The sequence below is a fragment of the Sarcophilus harrisii genome, chromosome 4 (assembly GCF_902635505.1).
Source record: "Sarcophilus harrisii chromosome 4, mSarHar1.11, whole genome shotgun sequence".
NCBI classification, from domain to species: domain Eukaryota; kingdom Metazoa; phylum Chordata; class Mammalia; order Dasyuromorphia; family Dasyuridae; genus Sarcophilus; species Sarcophilus harrisii.
In genome coordinates, this window is record NC_045429.1 from 134,146,796 (window position 1) to 134,166,150 (window position 19,355).

Sequence of the window (19,355 nt, forward strand, 5' to 3'; positions counted from 1 at the left end):
TCAGAGGATGACTGACCAGTCTGAACAAGCTGGCTACGTCTAAAACTAACTCAGCCCATTAAGAAGTAGGTGACCTTTAAAGGTACTTTCCAGTCTCTGGTTCTTCAATGAGGGAGTTGGTGGGCATGCTATTGTAATTTTCAATATTCTTTTTATAATTAGCTTTGTTGCCACATACATCCTTAAAGAAACCAGAACAGTATTCAAGAATACCCATCACAGTGCTTAACAAGATTTAATGTACATTTATTCTTAACATGTGGAACATATAAAGATTTTATACTGAATAAATGATATTCATTAAGCCAGAGGAAAAGGAGGAATTTACATCAAGTTTTTTTTTCTTTTTTCTTTTTTAACTACATTATCTTGAAATACAAATGCGGATTCTCATCACTGAAAAATCTTTGAAGTTGTGTTTCTTCCTTTTTTCTGTATATTTCTTTTTTTTTTTTTGTCTGTACTGATAACCATTTTCTAAATCAATCCATACGCAACCATTTCCACACCTTGATTCATGAAGCAATTGTGATCGGCTGCTCTCCCGAAATAGAGCATGACTTTATACATACAGAAACTTGTACATTACCCTCAAGTTTTTTTTGTGTGTTTTTTGTTTTTTTTGTTTTTGTGTTTTTTGTTTTTTTGGAGATATGGCCCTAATGAAAAAAATATATAAAATAAAAATAAAAAATTATTTAAATCTACCATCACTTTGTAGTTACCACATCATGAAAAAAAAAAAAAAAACTAAAAACTTTGTACTAAAAAAAAAAATGAAAAGAAAAAAATGAGGGTATGCTCAATGTACAACTTCTATATACATCACGGCCCTTAGGCAGTAAAAAAAATATTTAAAAAATGATTAAAGGAATTGTGAAGAACTGTCATTGTGGAAGGTCAAACAATAGATAGCAGACATGACAGTAGTGGTGAGGAAGCAATTTACGTTGATCGTCATCAGGTATATGTTTTCAATCTTAACTTTAAAAAAAAAAATGGTTTTGCCCCTAGCCTAATGTAACCATTCTCCTGTGGAGAAACTGATATCATTTCATAGTTTGACTACTGACTGACACACTGCCTTGATCCCTATACCTACATCACTAGAAGTGTCTATTGCACAGAGGTTTGGGTGATGGGATACGGGTATTTTTTTTCTCTTCTGGAAAAAAAAAATAATAAGACACACAGGAAGTTGGTATGTTGCTTTCACCTTTTTGTTTCAACATGGTGAAGTTTTCCGGTCATATAACATTTTGCCACAACTTTTCAAGTCACTAATTTGCTTCCCAAAAAATATGCAATACAAACATGGAAAAAAAAAAACACTGAAAAGGAACTCTATGAAAACAAAAAGTGACCCTTGAATGTACTAGACAGCAACTTTGGTTAAAAAAAATAAAATAAAAGGATGTACTTATACACATAGACAGCAAATATTAATTTCATAACTGTTCAAATTAATTTCTTTAATTCCCAATTGGTAAAAAGTGAATGGGGCAGAGGAGCAAAGATTTTCTTTTCCTTCTTTCTATGCTGGATAAACAAAAACAGAAAACAGCCAGTTATAGGGGACCCTCTAATCTTCACCCACACATGCTTGGCTTCTCACGTATGTCATAACTGCCCAATCTGAAACAGTACATCACAGATGACAGAGGCAACCAGAGAGTTCAGGACAGTCGATATCGAGATATCCAGCAAACGGCCTTCGTGCAAAAGGAACTCTGAGCGGTTCTCGTCCACTCTGGCCATGGCCAGCAAGGCCTTGGCCGCCCTGCACATCATGTCTACGCTAGGTGGTTCCAGAGGTGGAGGTTGCATGTGCATGAGGTTATGCTGGCTCTGCTGGTACTGGGCCATCGTGACCCCGTCCTCTAGGAAGCTTATCAAGTTTCCGATGCTTCCCTTCTGCACAGCTATGGCCCTTGCTGCTAGCGCATCCCCTTGGGCAAGGTTCGATAAGAGCGCCATGGACATTTCTCGGCAGACCGGGTTTTTGCGGTCTCCAACGTACCTAACTAAAGTAGCGTAGAGTTTCTCCTGACGGCTGAATGGAGGGGTGGCCAGGATAAGGTCCACGTTATTGTCCTGGATGCTGAGCTTACACAGGGTCTCCAGTACGAGTCTTTGAGGCGACAGCACTGAGTTGGGTCCCACCGTGGGAAAGGGATCCTGTGCCTCTGCGGATGGGCACACCATCCAGTGTAGCAAGCCATCCAAAATTGGCAAGCAGATGCTTTCCGTGTAAGCAGACAAGTCTAGCTGCCCAGAAATGTTGGCTAATGTGACCAATGTGTTATCCCTTAAGACCTCGAGGCAGTCCCACCACCACTCATCCTTGCTACAGGTCACCCCTTTATCTTCCTCCTCCTCTTTCTCATAGGTCTGAGGCGCCCGTTTTCTCTCTGGATGTTCATGGTGAAGGAGAATCAGCTTCCCCAGGATCAGCACCAGGCCTGGATGTTTGGACATTTCGGCATCATTGCCAGGCACAAAAGACAAGCTACGGACAATATTTGACACACAGATACAGCGCTTGGCCAGAGAGTCCTGCCAGTGGGCAATGGTGCATAGTGGAGTCTCGTCTCGGCTCCTTGGCTCATCCTCCAGCAGTTTAATATTCCGGTGGCTTTTGGCTTCATGGATACCAAAGGGAAACTTACTGCTTTCGACCTGGTTACTAGGGTTTGAGTCTTCAGGCAATGCTCCGGGCCGAGCCGACAAGACATCATCAATGGTTGCTATTATGCTTTTCTCTGGATGGTCCTCAAATTCACCTCTTCCTTCCAGATCTTTCTTTTTTCCCAGGAAGCCGAGGGCAGGAGGGATCCGCCGGCGAGGGGGAATTTCCATCTTGCTCTCAAAGTGAGTCTGGATATGTTCAGTTGTGTCGCCTCCCCCAAGCTGCCAGTGGAGAAGCCCGCTGTTGAATTCCTGAACACGGCCTAGTTTGTCAGACCGGTCAACCACAAACAGATTATTCTTCTTTACTATCTTTATTGGCAGTTTGTCAAATTTACTTGCTTGCTTGGGCCTCTCTTTTAGATCAATACTGGCATTGGGAGAGGCAAGAACCGTGCTCTTATCTTCTGCTCCTGTCTTTTCGTCTTCTTCATCTTCCTCCTCTTCATCTTCATCTTCATCATCATAATAATCAATACATTCAGCTTCTTCTTCCTTCCCAGAGTCATCTGCCAAAGTCAGACTGTCATCTTTCTTATTTGTGTTGTGATCAAGTGCTTTTTGACTGGGGTCTCCCACTTCATATTCCATTAGAATTCCAAAAATGTCAATCAGGCATTTTCTAAAGTACTCTACTAAAAGCTCAAGAAATCCAGATAACTGAGGAAAAAAAGAAGAAAAATAGGAAATGGTGTCATAATGTCCAATTACAACCAAAAGGAAGGACGCTTTCAATGGCAATAAATTCACATTTATGAGAATATCTTCATATATCCCACAATTTATGGATTGCCTGGCCAGGGGTGGTCAAGTGCACTGTCAAGTCTAAGACTTTTGTCTAAGTGTACCTTTATTCTGCTTTCTAATTGTTGCTTACCTTCACAGACTACTCACGTGATGACTTTGCTTCCTTTAAGCTTTCATACTCTCAAAGGGAAATGTTGTACACATCATTCTTTTTAAATTTATACACAGCCTTTATTATTAGAAGGTGAAGGCTTGAATTTCATAGACTCATTCACTTAAGGTGATTTCTTCACTTCCATTACTTATAGGAATGTTTTTGTCCTTATTTTTATGGCTATTATTATCATTTTATGATTATTATTTTGCCTCAGGTACCATAAGTTATTCTAATATATGCTTTCTCCTTAAATATTTCTTTTTAAGAGTAGATATCTTAGCAAAACTGCTTCTTGTAAGCGCTGAAAAAATGAAAACAAACCAATTTAGGCCCTGATAAATGAACCAGGAAGTTAGGCAGAATTACTTTTCACATTTAAGTTTCTTTATATTGAACTTCAGCTGGTGGAAACAAAAATTCCAGAGAAATGCTGCTATTTTACTATTGTATTATTTATATTAGTTTGAATGAAAAATACTACCTCTGGTGATGCGACCAAAGATTCCCCCTGGCAAAAATAAAGGTATAGAAATCATGCTCTCCACACACTATATATGCTTCATCTCTTCAAATTAAGGTCAAAAGCACAACTATTGAAAAGCACTGTACCCCTAAGTTTCTAAGTGGTCTGTTTAGAACATTCTAGTAACTCTGTATGTGTATGTATGTCTGTGTGTCTGTGTGTGTAAGTTTAAATTTTATTTTGGGAGAAAAATGGAGTTACTGGTAGAGTAATTTTAGTTATGAAAAAAGATAATCAGCAGTTTATCCACTGTAGGTATGAAATTTAAGTTTTCTGGTAAAGACGCATTTTTTTCATACTTATCTACTGAAGAAAATTTGTGTAATTTTTACATTGTTTTTACTAGTAGAGAAAAAGTTGTATTTCCATATTAGTCAGTGCCTAGGGTAATTTAAGGAAAAGCAAATGTGATGCTTTATTTATTACTTCAACTAGAGAATTAAGGGAAAAAATGGTTTATCTACGAGTACAAGATTAGTGGCTCATTCCAGCTGTCAAAGAATTACAGAATCTCAGTTGGCTGAACCCTCAAGAATCATTTAGTCCAATTCATCCTAGATCCTTTATAACACTTCTAACAGGTGGTTAGTCAGCTTATTTTGGAAAACTCCAAGGAAGGGCAAATTGCCACCTATCAAGGCAACTTACTGCATGTCTGGAGATTGAATTTACTTAGACAGTCTTTCTTATCTGGAACTTAAATAAGTCTATCTGAAGTTTCCACTCATTGTGTCCATTTCTGAACTCTGGGGATGACAGAACAACTTCCTTTTTTACATAATAGTCCTTCAAATATTTGAAGAAAATGATATTTCCTCTAAGATGACCTTTTCTAAGTATACTTTACATTCCCCTGATTTCTTCAAACTCCATCATGTGGCATGATCTCATATGAGGTATCCCCAACAAGCAGCAAAACCTATTCGTCTTGCTTTTTGTTTGTTTTGGACCTTAAGATTTAGATTTTTGGGCAGAGTTGGGAGTTGTTTCTAAAATGAACTTTCAAAAAAAATTAATAGTAGAATATACTCCAGATTCTCTCTTTTTAGATCTCTTCTGCCTATCATATCAAATTTTTTTCTTTTTTCTTCTTGCTTTATATATTTATTTATATGCTTTGATCCTTTCCTTTGGGATGGTTTTATGTCTGCCAAAATTCTACCTCCCATTTCAATTCCTAACACTGACAACTTTATGAGTTTTGTTATACTGTGATCAATGTCCATCCACTGGTTAGTGTCTTCAATATTAGCAAATAAGTTGACACATTTGTTCTCAGCCTCATAGTTTTGGTTAATTGTCTCTTAAAAAAAAAAACCCAACAATTAGCTTTGGTGAAAAAAGGCTAAGTACAAGTATAGTTAATCACTCTGGCAGGGCAAACACACACAACAAAATGTGTTAATAACCTTTAATGAATAAACAAACTATTGGATTGAAAACAGAAATGTCAACACAGACATAGTTTAAATAATTTGCTGATTATTAATGAATATTAACCACAACACAAAGGGATTAGGATGAGAATTATAAAAAACATTTATAATTTGAAGAGACTGAAATTTGTCTCTATCAGATGTCAAGTTAGTATTTTTTTTGTATTGCTGTATTTTACTGCAATCAGAAATGGTGGCTTGTGACAGCAAAGGTGATTAAAAATGCCAGCCAGGCTCACAATAATTAACCTTGTCATCAATTCTAGCATAATGATGCATGAGTTAAATCTTCCAGAATTCTCCTTTAGCCCCCTTTTTGGCTATGAGTGCTATTCCTCTTACCTGAGAGAGATTGAAAGTAGCCACGGTGCTGTCATCATAGAGGAGAATATTAATAGTGTCCAAAGCCCATGTACTTTCAGCCAAAAGGCCCGATTTAAGGGACATCATCACACGCCACGCCTCAGGAGTTACTGAGAAAAGATACAAAATTAACATCAGTGATTTGTGATGGTCTAAAGATTAAATGAGCTGAAGGGTAAGAAATATGTAATGAAGCCCAAATGCTAACAAAATTAACTTGAAAGGCCAGAGATAAGCCTGAAGTTTTCAGGTTCAAAGTTAGTGCAGAACCAGGGATCAATTTATAGCTCAGATGCGCTTCCAGTATTTTTTATAGGCTGAACATGAATTAAATACACTTCTCCTGGTAGTGAGCAAACATTCTACTCTTTTTTGTTTTCTTCTTGTTGGGAGTGGGGTATAGAATGATCCTCAATAATGAGTTTATTAATGATTTCATAGTCAACAATAAGAGCTAAGTTAAAGAATATTTGCTTTCTTATTGCTGCTTTCTCCTTTTATATATCCTTGAAGGACTATACTAGCTATAGAAAATATAGGCAAAAATATATCTTGAAAAAAATAATTCAGGTTGAACAGGGTTTCCCCAATCCCTCAGTTGTCCTCTTTCATTTCCTTCTAGAATGGGAAGGTAAGGAATGCAAGCACATTTGGGGAATTCATGGTTTTGAAGAGTTTATCAAATAGAAATAACAGGCTGCAACTAATCAGACTAATTATACATGACTTATTAAGGTATGGGGTAGCTATGGATAGAGTGCTATGACTGGAGTCAGGAAAACTCCTCTTTCTCAGTTCAAATTTGGTCTCAGATAGATAGTAACTATGTGACCTTGGACCAGTCACTTAATCCTGAAACCTCAGTTTCCTCATCTATAAAATGAGCTGTAAAAGGGAATGGCAAACCAGCTCAGTGACTTTGCCAAGAAAAGCACCCCCTACCCCCCAAAGAGTCATGGATGACTAAACAACAGCAATAATAAGGTATATGAAAAGCTGCTTCTGATGGTAATAAAGAGAAGTTTGTTGTAAAGGGGCAAGAAGAGAGGATATGAGATATGAAAGCTATGGGGATTGGGGCAGCAAAGTCTCACCAGTCTCACTGATTCTTACTATAAGGAAACTCAATCTTTGACATAAAACGTCCTATTTTATCTCCTACTACTTTCTAAGAAAAGCATTTCATTGTTAACAATCATTTCAGACAACCGCAGTGAGTTAGAGATTTTAGAAATCTCTAAATTTAGCATTCTCCATTTTTGTGTTTATTATATTTGAAAGAGCGTCCTTTAAACTCCAAAAACAAAACAAAACAAAACAAAAACAACTGTGCACTCCATGTTATCTAAAAATTCAGAGAAGCTTAAACAGGTCAGTATTAAAGCCAGAAAGCTGCTTGGCTCGGGGGGTTGTGTATGAATGTATACATGTACCTGTATGTATGTGTATGTATACATACACATCATATCAATTACTTATAGTATATTAACGAAAGTCTTCTCATCCTTAGAACAATTCCTAGGCTGTAAATGAAGGAGCGGTTTTTCCTTTAAGATGTCTGGAGTTATTTTCAAGTTTTAATAAGCTATTTGATACCATTGTTAAGTAGGTGTTATCATAATACATTTTAAGCAACTTGCCTAAGGTCACCCAGTAGTTAAGTAAAAATGCAGTCAATAATTCAGCTCCTGACTTGCTGCCTGGTGCTCTAATCACCGAAGCACATGCCATTCACCAATTAAAATGCTATTTTCAGGTTCCCCTTCAGTGTTTCCTCAATTTAAGTCAGTTTTCCCCCAGCAATTCCTTCTGTAAAACAATACCCTCACACTCAGAAGGGACCCTCACACTCAGAAAGTGAAGTTTCCTTTATAAGGTTTTATCCGAAATTCTAACAAATACTGGTATTAAATATGGAAGAAGACCTTCATAAGGCTTACCAATGTCTTTTGAGGTAATCTTTCTTCTTTGTTTCAAAACAGGTTGTGATGCTTCTACAGACCCTGGAGGGAAAGTGATCTCTCGTCGAATGGGGGGTGGCTGGGGCGGTGGCCCCGTAACCTGGGAGGCTGGAACCGTGGGGATGACCTTCTGCATCTTCATGGAGGGCAAGAAGGGGGATTTGCTTGGAGACATGCGGTTCTCCAGGGAGCGCTGGAAGGATGCTGGGCTGGGCGCCCTGGAGATGTGGTTTGGCATCGATGGCGGCGTCTGGTAAGATGACTGGGGAGGTCGAGTGATGGGCTGCATGGAGGCTGAAGAAGACATGTAAGGCTGCCGTTGGTTGACGTGAGAAGGCCACTGGCTCTCGTGGTTTATCCTCTGATCAGGTACCATCATTTCATCAGTGCGGTTCATTCCTGGATAAGGGGGAGCCTGTGCAGGGCCTCCTGGACCTTGCCTATTCTGGTACGGATAAGGCATATCATTGCGGGTGGGCCACATGTTCTGCTGAGGGCCCTCGCCTGAGGAGGACTGCATGGGGCCTCCGATCATCTGGGGAGGTATTCCGTGTTGCTGCATCTGACCCGGGCCCTGCATTCGCTCTCTGTTGTAAGGATAGGGATACTGTCCCTGGATGGGCCTCCTGTCTGGTCCAGAGTATGTGCTGCCGTACTGGTTATACATCTCTTGCTGCTGGCTGCCATACTGAACGTTATACATATCTCCCTCATGGCGTTTTGCTGGAGGCCCATACATGCCATCCATGTGACGTTTGTAGTTCTGAAATCAATTTAAAATAAAACATATAAATGTGATCTTAGGGTAATAATCATACACATCTACTTTCAAATTATGGAGGAAAAAAAAAAAAAAAAGATCTGTTCAAGTGGAAAATTCACTTACAAGAGAGAAAGCCTAATATAAGTCCTGAGTAAGAGTAATAGCAATTTATGGTTATTTCTCAATACTAATAGTAAGCCTGATGAAGATATTTTTATAACACTTAAGAGGTTTTAGATATTTAAAACTTCCATGGAACTAAATCAAACAAATTAAATAAAAAATGTGTCCCTTTTACACTGAAATTTTCTCAGGTAACCAATTCAGCAGAAAAAGCTGAGGACATGATTTGTAAGGGAATGTTGCAATAGTGATAATTGACATTTAATAGATAATATTTTGGGCTTTAAAAAGTGCTATATCTATCTATCTATCTAGATAAATATAGATATATCTATATATACATATACATATAGATAGTACTTTGGACTTTGAAAAGTGTTATATCTATCTTGATCTACCTATACATATAGCTAGAGATAGATATACATAGATAGATAGATAGAGATAGGTAGCACTTTGGGCTTTGAAAAGTGCTATAGCTATCTATCTAAAGATTATATATATATATATATATATATATATATATATATATTTATATATATATACATATACACACATACATACATATATATATATACATACAGATATAGATATATATTTATCTATACACATATAGATAGTACTTTGAGCTTTGAAAAGTATTATATCTACCTCTCTCTATATGAATATATATAGATAATATAATATAGAGAGATAGATAAAGATAGGTAGTACTTTGGGCTTTGAAAAGTGATCTCTATCTATCTATTATCTCATCAAGGGGAAGGCAAGGCTTGGAAGAGTCTCATAATAAAATAAATTCTTTGGTCCGTACTAAGATTAGGCTTCCATTTACGTGTGACTCTAGGTAACTTTTCAGGCTATGCTAATATTACCTAACATGAACATCCCCATTGCTATTCCAGTTAGGCAGAACATCTTTGATACCATCTAAGTCCATATCAAAAGCTCCAGTGAAATCCTGGTTTGATTTTAGTTTCTGAAGGGGTATGAACAGAAATAAAGTCTCTGGTCCAGTTTTTTCTTTAAAGTATTCCCTAGGTGACACTTTAGATAGCTTAATATATCCCTATAGTGATTTTTCATTAAGTTGGTGAATAGCCAATGCATTCATGATTGTTCTTAGGTAGTATGTTCTCCCTTTTTGTTTGGAAATCTAGCTAAGCATATATATTTTACCGTGTTTAACATATATTGGATTATTTGCCATCTAGGAAAGGGGGTAAGGGGAAGGCAGAGAAAAATTGGAACACAGGGTTTTTTCAAGGGTTAATATTGAAAAATTATTCATGCATATGCTTTAAAAATTAAAAAGCTTTAATTTTTAAAAAAAGGAAATTTAGTTAAAATAAATTAGTAGTCATCCCTGTCATATATATAATAAATAAATATATAAATGTTTTCATTAATATAAATGTTAAAAAAGAAAAAAGAAACCTCAAATTAAAAAAAAAGCCTCTTTGATTTGCTAAACTTTCCAAAAAGATATTGTATCCATGAGTATAAAAAAATCATACCATGAGATGCACAGATCTTCACCACTATGTTTAACTAGCAAAGCAGAAAAACTACAAAATTAAAATAAATTGGAAATAACTGCTTAATTTTATTCTTGTATAGGCATTTATTATTTTATACTAGACATTTAAAAATTCTGTTCAGCACACAGAAAGGGTATGGTTTCTGCCTCAAAATCTGAAGTAGATGTGACACACACAAACTTATGACATGCATTCAAAATCCCCTTGTTATAAAATATTATACAATGTGTCAGAGATGTTTTAATATGCTTCATGAAACTACAAATAATATTTATTTTTGAATTTTCAAAATCTCTACCATGTCTTATGGTACTGAATATGAAACATACCTCTAATTCATAAAAAGGAAACAAAGACATTTAAATATTTTGTTAAACTTTGTAAGCTAATCTGATGAAATATTAATGCTAATTAAATGAATCAAGCTTCATGACTGAGGAAAACCAGTTTATATAAGAGAGAGGGGGAAAAATGATTCCCATCTCCTTTCTGCCTTACCGGTTGCTGTGGATATATTCCAGGCTGGTGTCCTCCATATGGTGGCTGTCCTGAGGGAGGTCCTTGTCCAGGATACTGCTGCCCATAAGGCTCATGCCTACAATGGTATAATTCAAAGAAAACCATCAACTACTAGAGAAGCTTCAGGACCAGGGAGAAGGCACTACTTCAGTTTTGCAAAACACAAACTTGCATTCTTTTAAATCTGCCATTTAATTTCTAGACAAAAGCACTTCATAGCAGCAATACTTCATTTTTAGTAAAAGGGATGGGAACACCCATTTCAGGTAATGATGCTGGCAGAGCTGCTGGTTAATAGGTATCATAGGAATACTGGTTGAACAAGCAAGCACCTTGCATGACGCCGGTCAAATTCCTTGGCCTTTGAGCTGAAGCTCCACCTACTACATGAATGGATTTGCTACACCAAGGAGTTGTTACACAAGAATATAACTTGCAATATCGTTAAATGAAGGTAGGAGAAACTGGGATCCAGAAAAGTAAAGAAATATATACACATATATGTGTGTATGTATATGTATGTGTGCATATATACACACAGTTTCTGTTACTACTCTCTGTCAAGGTAATAAGTTCTTATTTTCTTAATAATAAATTTAACAATTATTTCAAATGTTATTAAATTTGTGCACTGTAGTATTCCTTTCCACTGCAATGTAAAGATGAATCATTTCATTCGGTAAAAATAGCATGATTGAAGCGTATGCTAGTTGGCTCTAATCTGGTTTATTAATCTTAGTGTTTAATAAGAAATAAAAGACAAAGGCATAGGAGAAATTGGCTAATAAGAAAGGAACAGGGGTAGGGACTGAAGACAAAGTCCTGGATGGGGAAAAGCTCACTGCCAATGCTGAAACTGGTGTTCTTTAGAGAATTACCTAGAAATATAGGTTAAGGTTAAATGACTTGCCCAGGATCTTAAAGACACATTTATCTGGAATCAATTTAAATTTACAACTCTATATTAGACACCTAGTATATCCCAGGCATTGGGGATACAGTAATCAAAAACATTAAATAGTCCCTGCTCTCAAAGAGCTTACATTTTTAATTCGTCTGGATCAGGAATGCTCAATTTGTTTCAACAATGGATGCTGGGGAAGTTAAGTAGGATATTTCTAGGAATAAGGAAATAAAGAAAAATACCAGGAACTCTATTATTATGGGTAGGTAAACTGCTCTTCTCATCTCCCAACCAAATAGTAGAAGCCAGTAGATTGACATTTTAAAACTAGGCCAGGCAAAGTTCTTGAAAATACAGAAGAAACATGGGGGGAAAAATGCTTGCTTCAGAGAAGCAATGGTATGGAATTCTAAAAACATCTTTTCACTTTCTAAGGATAGTGAACAGTGTCCCCTAAACCTACCTGTTCCACACCAAACTGCCAAGCCAAAAGCCAAAGTCAAGCTAAGCCAAGTCCAACATTGTATACCAAATCCTTGTTCTTATTAGAACTATAATGGCTATCTTAGGAATACAGATACTTCAGAGAAGCCATCACTTTCATTTGCTGGCTAGGATAATGATCAGAAGACATAGCTAGGGTCAGTGTTAAAAGGCACTATATCTGTTTTGCTTTGGGCAGGTGGTCCCATGCTGCCTTTTCAGGAGCCACATTATAATTTGACCTATAAATTGACAGACTATAAATTTTACAACAGATGGGATCTTAAACTCTTTAATTCAAGAAAATCCTTTAAACATTTCTGGGAAAAGCCATACTACAAGTGTGTTTTACTTAATTAGAATAGTCTTAAAAGTGCTTCTCCCTCCCCTTAACATTTCTCTCTCCCCAATATAGAAAAGCTTCATCTAAATTCAATTCTGTTGTGGAGATATAGAATTTATTGACTAAGAGAGGCAATTTTCAGTGAAAGAGGTAAACCCATACGTAAATAATGAGGCCTTTAAAAAGATAACTTTTCTAAGCATCTATTTTAGGCTGGGAATTAGACTTTATTGGGAAATACTTCATTCCCAATACAGTTTTTTCAATAGTTCAACTATGAACTCTTTTAATATTTATTTAATGCAAATATACTTTTACTGATCTTTTTATCTTTCACATACATTTCTTTGAATTATTTTCCTTCTGTAACTGTAAAAATAAATCTAGATAGATATTACAGCTTTCTCTTTTTCAACGATACCAAGGAAGAAACACCTGGGTTCTCTAATTCTTATTGTTCTTTTTATTTAATACTGGACTCTATGTTAAAACTCTATGGCAAAAATGGACTCTATAGCAAGTTTACCTCTAAAGATTTTCAAACACACCTGAGGACTTATAAAAAACAATCTATAGGTTAGTTCCCATTGTAATTTTCTCAATGCAGGGGTATATCCTGAAGCTACTTCAGAAGGAGATGAGAGACTAGGGATGTGGGAGTATAAGAGAAAGACACAAAGGGAGGGAGGAAGAGAAAGAGAGAGAGAAAAGGGGGGGGCAAAGATGGAGAAAGAGGGAGAGGGAAGGAGGAAAGAAGGCAGGGAGAGAGAAAAAGAAAGTTGAATTCTTGTTTCAGTTAATTTTAAAATTGAATTTTTGCAAACTGTAGCAATAAGCCTCACAGTTAATACAATAAATGAAAACAGTTTTGAAATGATAGTTTTGAGAAATGTGCTTTTTCATTTCAAACAGTAAAGACTGTGTACTTGGAGAAAAGATTTCTAACGCATTCAAACCAAGTGAATCACATTTTTGTAACTTGGGTGGTTTGGCATTTTCATCTACATAAATATACTTGTATTTTAAACACTAGGGTGAGTATTCTGTTCTGCCCTAGACATCCATCAGGAGTCAGACCTAAGAAGGAAGCTGTCTAACACACCCACTTGTTGATCAACAGTACACTGAATGAGTGGCCACTCCCTACCTCATTAATCTCCAAAGAAACCAGAAACACAGTGATCATTAGTGGCTAGAGTATATGAACTGATCTGCTCTTCTCTCTTACATATGTATATGGAGAAAAGAGAATTCTTATGAAAGTATTCTTTGCCTTCACCTTAGGGGGAAAAAAAAAATTTACCTTCTGTCATAACTGGCCCCATAGGGAAACTGTCGCTGGCCCATTCCCATGTTGGACATTGCTCCAGCTGGGGCCTGGTTATACATATCCTGTATCCCACTATTAGGCATTTGTCCTGGTGTCATGAAGGGTTCACTGCTTCCAGACACTGGAATATTTTAAAGAAAGAATAATCATTAAAGGAAAGACTGACAATCAAGCACTGATACAAAAGGTTTCAAGATAAACTCCCACTACCTTGTGAATTATTTTGCAGGAAATAATATCCAGAACCCTCATAATTCCAGATGAACCATCCCAACAATGACCTCTGGTATCCCACACCAAAATAAAGCAACAAGCTTGAGAAAGCAGAATAGAGTACTTTGAATGTTGTTAAATTTCAAGTTCAAAATGAGTTTTGGGGACCTGTTGGGTATTTAAAGTGGGAAGAGTTCGTTTTGTCAACAAAATCACATCTCTGTTCCCTGTGCTACCCAAGTTGCTAGATAACTATCTATAAAAAGCCTTCTGATCTTGAGCCTGAATACCAAAAGGCTTTAGCTTCTAAAGTTCTTTGTTATTTCCTTATGTTCTCCCTTCCCTGCCACTTCGTTGATGTGGCAGAAGAGTTGGAGGGATGGGCCAGCTGTAGGAAGGACCTGGCTTCTCATTTTCTTGATCATCACCATATATTTACACTCTTCCCAAAAACTTGACACAATGCAGTGAGGAGAAAGCTTAGCAATGCTCCAGGTCTGGATACTTGGATATATGAAGACCCCTAAACTGAAGGCCTGGTTTCAGGAGACACAAGCAGCATCCAATACAGAGACTACTAGTCATACTCCAAACCAGAGCTCCACACCCTTGAGGGGAGTTCTGCAAACATCATTTATAAATTTACTGGCCTATGAAATTCTAATGGAAAATGAGTAGTACACTCACAGACATATTGCTGTCATCAATGAACTCTTCTGAAACTGAGTTCTAAGAGAATTAATAAGTAGCACATGCTATTTCAAGATTTAGTATATTCTAAACTAGTTTTCATTGGAAGAAGATTGTAAGCTGAAATCTATTTTTTAAACAGAGAACAGACAGGTATGTAGGTAGGTATGATTTCCTACATGAGGGTAATTTATTAAAAAAAGAGAAATCCTTTTTAAAAAATCCTTTCTGACCTAGTAGACTTATCCAAGTGGTGATCTTTACAGAATCAGGTTAAAGAAAATAGCTACAGAATTGTAGTAATTCCAGGTAAAGAAAGGAGAAACAATTGTACATATAACAGAGAGTAGAGTTCCAATTAGGTCAGATATGCAAATTAGCATAGGCCTAGGACCTGAAGGAAATTAGGCCAGACCCAGAAGAAACTAGCCTGAAGGCAATTAAGAATTTTAATAAAAATTTTAATTGACCTACAGTATTAATATTGAGCTTTTTCAGTCTATTGATGGTTATTCTGTCATAAGTATGAGAAGGTCTGATGAAAATTTTCTAAGTTGGTAAAAAAAAAAATAGAAAAGTGATAAATTTGGATAATGTATAAGTTAGAATTACATTAGCTGTATTATTGTTATGTATGTATTAGCATATTATATTAGTATCTTTCATTTTGATATCATATCTTTAAAATATTTTAAGCTTTGTAAAATATTTTTTTCCTATAACAACTGCATTAAAGGGGTAGTTGCCCCATTTTACAGCTAGAAACTGAACTTGTTTACTTTTTTAGCTTCACATAGGTGTTATAATACTGCTTCAAGTTAAGTCAATTAGCATTTATTAAATGCCTACTACCTGCCAGTACCTACTATCCAGGTATTATGTCAAGTATTAGAGATACAAAGCAAGCCAAAAATAAGAAAAACCTATTCTCAAGAAATTCACAGATTATGGAGTTGGGAAAACAATATGTAAACAATTCTATATAAACAGAATACATACAGGATAAATGGGGGACAGTTTCAGAGGAAGGCTCTGAGGAAGGGTAAGGACTTCATATTTAAAGTAGAATGTTAGCTTAGACCCAAAGAAAGCCAGAAGATGGATATTTGGAGGAAGTGGCTCCCAGGAAATTAAGTGCTTGGAGTTGAGGAGTATTTTGGGCAAGGAAGAAGCCCCCAAAGTTGCTGCTTCACACAGCATATGTTCAAAGACTGGAAAAATAAGAAGAGGTCCAGACATGAAAGGCTTTAAAAGCCAAACAAAGGATTTCCTATTTTGTCAGGGAATTACCACTGGAGTTTACTAAAAGTATTTGGTCTGGAGTGGGAGTGACCTGGTCAGAGCTGCTTTTTAGGACAGCTGAGTAGAGGATGGTCTGGAGTGGAAAGAGCTAAGAAAGTAAAAAGGTTAACATTAGTCCAGGTGGAAAGTGAGCGGGGCATGGATTAGGGCAGTAAGCAAGGTCAGAGAGGAGACAGACCTGAAAAAGGAGAACCAAGAAGACCAGGGTCACCCACAAACCTGGATTATATCGAGAAGACAGAAACTGGCTGTGGACTGAGAAAAGGCCTTTCAGAACCAGACTACATTATACCACCCACAATGTTAACAGTTTAAAAAAAATTTTTAAATCATTTCTCAAGTTGCTTTACTTTCTTGGGCATTATTTGCTCATCTCTAAAATGAGGATGTTGGCCTCTGAAATCCCTTCCAACTTTAGATCTGTGAACCTATGAAAAAAATTACAAATTTATTATCTTATTTGAACCTGATGATACAGTAGACATTATCAACATCGTCTCATAGAGAGATGAAAAAGTGAGGTAGATAGTAGTTGAGAAAGATTACTCAGCTAGAGTCATGAAATCAATATTAACAACCCAAGGATCTTTATTTCAGGATCATGCTTTTTCTATGACCATCCATTGCCTCATTTTTTTCCCAAGTAAGAAAATATAAAAGACTCCTTTGACTTTTGATGATAATTATTCTTTGCCAAAACTCGGCACATTCACTGGTGTAATAAAACTGACATGGGATGCAGTAGGAAAGAAAGACAGTTTCCCCTTCATTTGGATCAGGGATATATGTTCACTAGAAAATACCTAAATTTCCATTCTTGGGGGGTTGGAAAGAGTGTTATTTTAATTTGCTCCCAATTATTTAAAAGTGAATTTATACAGAGATAGACAAAAATACAAAAAAAAAAAACCTTGAGAAAAAAGGGTTCATTTAAAGTCACTGTGTCACTTAGTAGATGAAAGCAACATATTACATTAAATGATACTTAAATTCTATCTAGTTCTCTCTAGGTAGGTTACAGTATAGGACTGAAAATTTTCACCAACCTAAAACCTTGTTAGTAAGGATTTTTCTCTCTAACAAATAAAAAGTATAGGGTTTGTGAAATAAAAGGAATATGAAAACAGCCTGTCTGGCCCAGTATAGGTAGATAATTGGTTTACTTTACAATAAACTCCAAACCTAGGCTCCCAAATGTTTTCTGCTTATACTTAGTTACTTCTCTTTCCAAAATCAAAGAATTACAGAATTTAGAGTTGGAAGGAATCCCAGAACCCAACTAGTCTAAATTATACCACCAAAGGAGTACCCATTATCCATCAATTAACAATTATTTATTAAGCACTCACTAGGTATCAAACACTGTACTAAATATGAAAACAAAAATAAAACTGACCCTGGCCTCAAGGGGCTTACACTACATTCAGGAAGCTTTCAAGATACTTCAAGACATTAGCTATATTCAAAAGATATACAAATACTAGGTAATCTGAGACAGTGGAGGCCAAAAAGCTGATGGGAATCAGTAAAACGATGTTTGAGCTTAGTTTTGAAGGAAAATAGGAATTCTAAGAGGTAGAGGTGAGTAGGGAATTCATTTCAGGAATGGGGAATGGTTTGTGCAAAGATATGGTGACAGAAGGTGGAGTTTGTGAGAAAAAATAAGAATGTTAATTTAATTGCATCACAGAACATATGAAGTAGAATAAGTTATTAGGCTGGAAAGGCAGTTTGGAGTCAGAACCTGAAAGGTTTTTTTAAATACTAGAAGAGTCTGTATTTAATCCTCAAGATAATAGGGAGCTAGTGGAATTTATAAAGAGCAAGACAGCTGTATTTTCACTTTATACAAGAGAGCAGAAGATATATCATCCTTGTAAAAATGTGATTGTAATTTTGAAAAATCAAATCCTACATGCCTACTGATTTACATTTTAATTCCGGAGATGTTTGTTCTTCATTTCTGATTGGTTAAATAGAGATACCTAACATTTCAGTACTATGTCATTCTGATCTTCAGACTTGATATGAAGCAGTTCAGGATCTGCAAGGGAATACTTAAATGCACTAGGGAACATATGATTTAAAGACGCATGGAAAAGTGTATTTGAAATACTAATATCTATTCTGAGAATTTTCTGCTAAAAAAAGGGCTATTTTTTTAAAAAGGCAAGTCATACTTTATAGGTAGGAGAGAGTCACAGAAAATGGTGAATGAGATTCCTTTTTCTTATATAGAAACTAGAAAGGAACAGTTGACTGAGATGACCGTGTCTTGTCTAGCACTTACTATAATAGTGGAAAATGATGAATAACTTATGTGTGTGTGTGTGTGTGTGTGTGTGTGTGTGTGTGCGCATAGGTATGTGACAAAAGTATACATTATAAAAATGTTTTATATATGTTGCTGCTGCTGTTGTTTAGTCATGTCCAAATTCTCTGTGACCCTATTTGGATTTTTGTTGGCAGAAATGCTGGAGAGATTTGTCATTTCCTTCTCTAGCTAATTTTACAGATGAGAAAACTGAGGCAAATAGAGTCAAATGACTTGCCCAGAAACATACAGCTATTAGGTGTCTGGGGCTGGATTTTAACTCAAGAAGATGAGTCTTCTTGATTCCAAGTCCTACCTGGGCCACTTAGCTACTCAATCCATTTAAAAATATACATTATATAAATGTTTATACATATGTGTACATAAAACATATATACATGTAATATTTATGTATTTATTCTATGAACATTCTTATAATATAACTACAATATAGATGTGTATATAAAACATTTTTGTGTGTTAACAACTTAATGTATTTCCTTTTGAGAGGCCGGGTGATGGTGTATGACAGGAAGATAAAGGATGTAACATCAGTGAAGGCTACATTAAATATATACCTTTTCTCATTCCACCAAAGGGGTCCTTGTTAGGTTCATAGGGCATCCTTCCCATCATGTCTGGAATGTTCATGCCCTGCTGGTATGGTGCATTTGGTGTCATGGAGTTCCGTTTGGGGAATGAGGAATCAGTCGCATCTGAGAAGGGGTCATGCACGCTGACTGCACTGTTCCTAGACAGAAGGGGGAAATGAAAGCTCAATGACAGGGTAGGAATTGCCACCACAAAGCACTGCAATGAATCAGGACACACAGAATTTTATTTTTAGATGTAGAAAAAAAAAATCCTTCAGGACAGCCTGTGGGAATGAATTTTGTTGTTACTAGCCTTCTAAGAGTTAATACCATACAAACTGTTAATTTCTTTTTCTAGGGAG

General features: G+C 36.3%; 1 protein-coding gene across 4 annotated transcripts in view; it reads right to left on the bottom strand.

Moving 5' to 3' along the window:
* Window positions 1-225: 225 nt before the first annotated feature.
* Window positions 226-19,355, bottom strand: part of ARID1B (AT-rich interaction domain 1B) — a 526,614-nt gene continuing 507,484 nt past the window's right edge. For 3 of the 4 annotated variants that reach the window (XM_031937578.1, XM_031937582.1, XM_031937579.1), the window contains 6 exons: window positions 18,979-19,151; window positions 13,855-14,002; window positions 10,801-10,897; window positions 7,855-8,638; window positions 5,894-6,024; window positions 226-3,348 (listed from right to left, as the gene is read on the bottom strand). In XM_031937578.1, coding sequence (XP_031793438.1) covers window positions 1,621-3,348; window positions 5,894-6,024; window positions 7,855-8,638; window positions 10,801-10,897; window positions 13,855-14,002; window positions 18,979-19,151 — 3,061 coding nt within the window. In that variant the 3' untranslated portion in view covers window positions 226-1,620. The remainder of the gene's footprint in view (window positions 3,349-5,893; window positions 6,025-7,854; window positions 8,639-10,800; window positions 10,898-13,854; window positions 14,003-18,978; window positions 19,152-19,355) is intronic. The other variant, XM_031937581.1, reaches the window with a different exon arrangement.